General features: G+C 37.2%; 1 protein-coding gene across 1 annotated transcript; it reads right to left on the reverse strand.

Moving 5' to 3' along the window:
- Window positions 1-380: 380 nt before the first annotated feature.
- Window positions 381-2,436, reverse strand: LOC105120039 (uncharacterized). The gene is made up of 2 exons (XM_011018226.1): window positions 557-2,436; window positions 381-469 (listed from the first exon to the last, which is right to left on the reverse strand). The coding sequence occupies exon 1, from the start codon at window positions 1,227-1,229 to the stop codon at window positions 714-716; it is 516 nt and encodes a 171-aa protein (XP_011016528.1). The 5' UTR covers window positions 1,230-2,436; the 3' UTR covers window positions 381-469; window positions 557-713.
- Between the last annotated feature and the right edge of the window lie 443 nt (window positions 2,437-2,879).

A 2,879-nucleotide genomic window follows, 5' to 3' on the forward strand; every position in this document is an offset into this window, starting at 1 on the left:
TACTGTGGAAAGATGTGTTTTCGATAATATTTTTTCAAATGAAAATATATTAAAATAATTTATTTTTTAATTTTTTTTATCTTTGCTATCAGAACATTGAAATTATAATTTTTTTAAATTTTTTTTTTAATATTTTTCAGATGAAAAATGAGTTAAAAAAATACTTAATTAATTTAACCATTATCAGGTTGAGTACTTTGTCTTCATGAGTATTTCTCAGTAAGAGGTTGAGAGATTTTTGTAAAAGAAGCGCGTCTTGTGTCAACAAAATTAACCATTAATTAGGCTAGGGTATAATTTATTCGGCACTGGAGCCTGGATACCAGGAGAAACTAACAATTTGATCTTTTCAGTCGTTAAACTAATTTAATCAAACATTATTGTCATAAAAAACTTGATCCAAAGTCTGATTTGGTTCAGATTCTTAATTGAATTAGAAAAGATATTAATCGAATAAAAAACAATCAACCTAGCTGATTTTGACGGACTTTAGTTAATTTGACCAGACTTTGATCGAACCGTAATCCAATCACAATGGACCCAGTTTGACAACAACATAGCACTGTTCCTTAAAACAAGGAAAGAGAAGACAAAAAAGACAACAAATCTTGGTCCTTGAATCAACCAACTGGCAGCTTAGAACGACACATAGGGCAAGAAGTGCTCCTGGATAGCCACTTGACAATGCAATGGCAATGAAACAGGTGAGAGCATCAAATAGTAGCAGCTTCAGACCCATCAGGAAAGTCTTGCAAGCAAATTGCACAGCATTGCTCTTCATTCATGGAACCCAGATCTTGTTGCTTAATCTTTACTTTCTTCAAGCATGGAATCGGTGGCTTGCAAGCTGGCAATACAGGATTTTCAGGGTTTTCGACAGCATCCCACGAGACCGCCTTATCCTCATCAACATGAATTCCAGTCATGATATTGAACCTCGGGTGCAGAACGCAGACAAATATGTGGTCAATTTCACCGTGGAGTTTACGAGCTTGATCAGAGATGGCGAAGTGCAGAGTAGCTTTCATGGCTGAAGATAAACTGATGTCTGCGTTGGTAAACATTTGCTTGTATCTATGATTTCTCAACACCAACTCCCACAGTCCCAACAGGAATTGTTGTCTACTAACTTGTAAGCCAACATGAGATTCCTTGACAATAATGAACTCTACAGTAACCTTTTTGGCAAGAAACTGAGTTGAATAGACAGCAGATGACGATGGCTCCATGCTTTCGCTTGAAATACTTGCTTGGAGTTGGAAGAAAACCGATTAGCAGAGAAAGTGTGAAATTGTTTACCTAACGAAGTCTTTTTATAGAAAGGAAATGCAAGGGTTTCCATGTCTGTTCCGGATTCCGAATGGAAATTGGTACAAAGCTGTACAAAAAATAGCCGTTGGGCACATAAGAAAGGGTTTCCATGTCTGCTCCGGAAACCGTCGGTGTCCAGGTTTCATTTTTTTACTTGATTAGACTTTTAATTCTAGAAAACCCTTAAGTGATCAGGTTCAATCAACCCAACAGCCTCACTTTTGATTATAAGCAAGGGTTTGTTAGACAAGAAAATGTATGTGGTGTTTCCAGGATTAGATGGCACTGATATCAGCCATTAATCAGGATAGGCCACAAACTGGATATGGCACCCGAGCCATTATGCCAAGAGGAACCGATAATCCCCCAGAATTGGTAATGGGCGCAGCATTTCACATAATTAGCCCACAATGACTTAACACATAATTAACAATGAAAACAAAATTAAACCTAAGATCAATGTATTTAAAATGGGATTAGAAGCTCAGTGGAAGGAGAAGTCGTTATTAAAGAAAGCTCACGGCAAGTACTCAAGTACCTGTCCACTGCCCTTCAACACATTTCAAGTGCTTAACCTCTTCATAGCAACAAATCCCTTTTGATAAAAAATCCATTAAAGCCAAAAAATTAAAAATTAAAAACATCGATCACGAAATGGATTTTAATTAGAAGGGCTTCAGTGTGTGTAACAATCAGATCATTGACTTAATAATCTCACTGAAATCCGCTAAGATAACTGTTATCATCATAAGCCCGATTGCCCATAAGGAAAATCTTTTTCTCCAGAACACCAAATTTATCCCACGAAAACAAACCCAAAAGAAGCAAAACCAAGGGAAAAAGAAGTGGGATATAAAAGGAATGAGAGAAAAAAGAAGGGTGCTCAGACAGCCAAGGGTTAGTAATCAAGTTCCGGGAGAAGAAGCCCAGATCAGAAACTCTAGTCCACAAACAATTTGCTTCATCACAGCACTCTTTTCTTGAATAAAAGCAGCCTCTTGTGTACCAAAACACCATAACGCATAAGCAGAAATGGAGTTAAACAATGAAGAAAGGGAGAAAAAAGGAGAACTCAAGATGGGATTTTAAGATCTGATGGAGGTGGACAGGCTAAGAGACGATATCAGGCTGTGAAGGTTTTATTGTCTATATAGGGGCTGTGGTTAAGTGTTTGGTAGCATGAAAACTAGGGTTTCAGACTGGGAGTTTGTGATGTGATTGGGTTTTAGGATGCGGGCCTGAGTTTTGAACCTTAGTGGGCATTTGGCTCTGTAACAGCTGATGGTTTTTTTTGTAAAAAATTCAGTAATACAATGTTTAGTTATAAGGTGTGGTTGTGTTTGGGGGAATGGGATTCATAAAAAATAAGGTGAAATCGCAGGTTTAGTTGAAGCAATTTTTTTATTTTTCTTCCTCCTGTTCTGTACTTGTATAATGGAAAGCAAACTTTTTACTGTTTATGTAATTGAGTGAATAGTGAAGAAGGAAATTCTACTGTTCACGTGAACAGCAGAGTCCCTCTTTACCGTTCTGGTTGGTCCGGATTTGATTTAAACCTAAATGCATTT

Source organism: Populus euphratica, unplaced genomic scaffold (genome assembly GCF_000495115.2).
Source record: "Populus euphratica unplaced genomic scaffold, PopEup_1.0 scaffold4399.1, whole genome shotgun sequence".
NCBI lineage: Eukaryota > Viridiplantae > Streptophyta > Magnoliopsida > Malpighiales > Salicaceae > Populus > Populus euphratica.

What these genes read in the sequence shown, in the direction of transcription:
- LOC105120039 (XM_011018226.1), bottom strand. Translation starts at nt 1,229, where the DNA reads ATGGAGCCATCGTCATCTGCTGTCTATTCAACTCAGTTTCTTGCCAAA.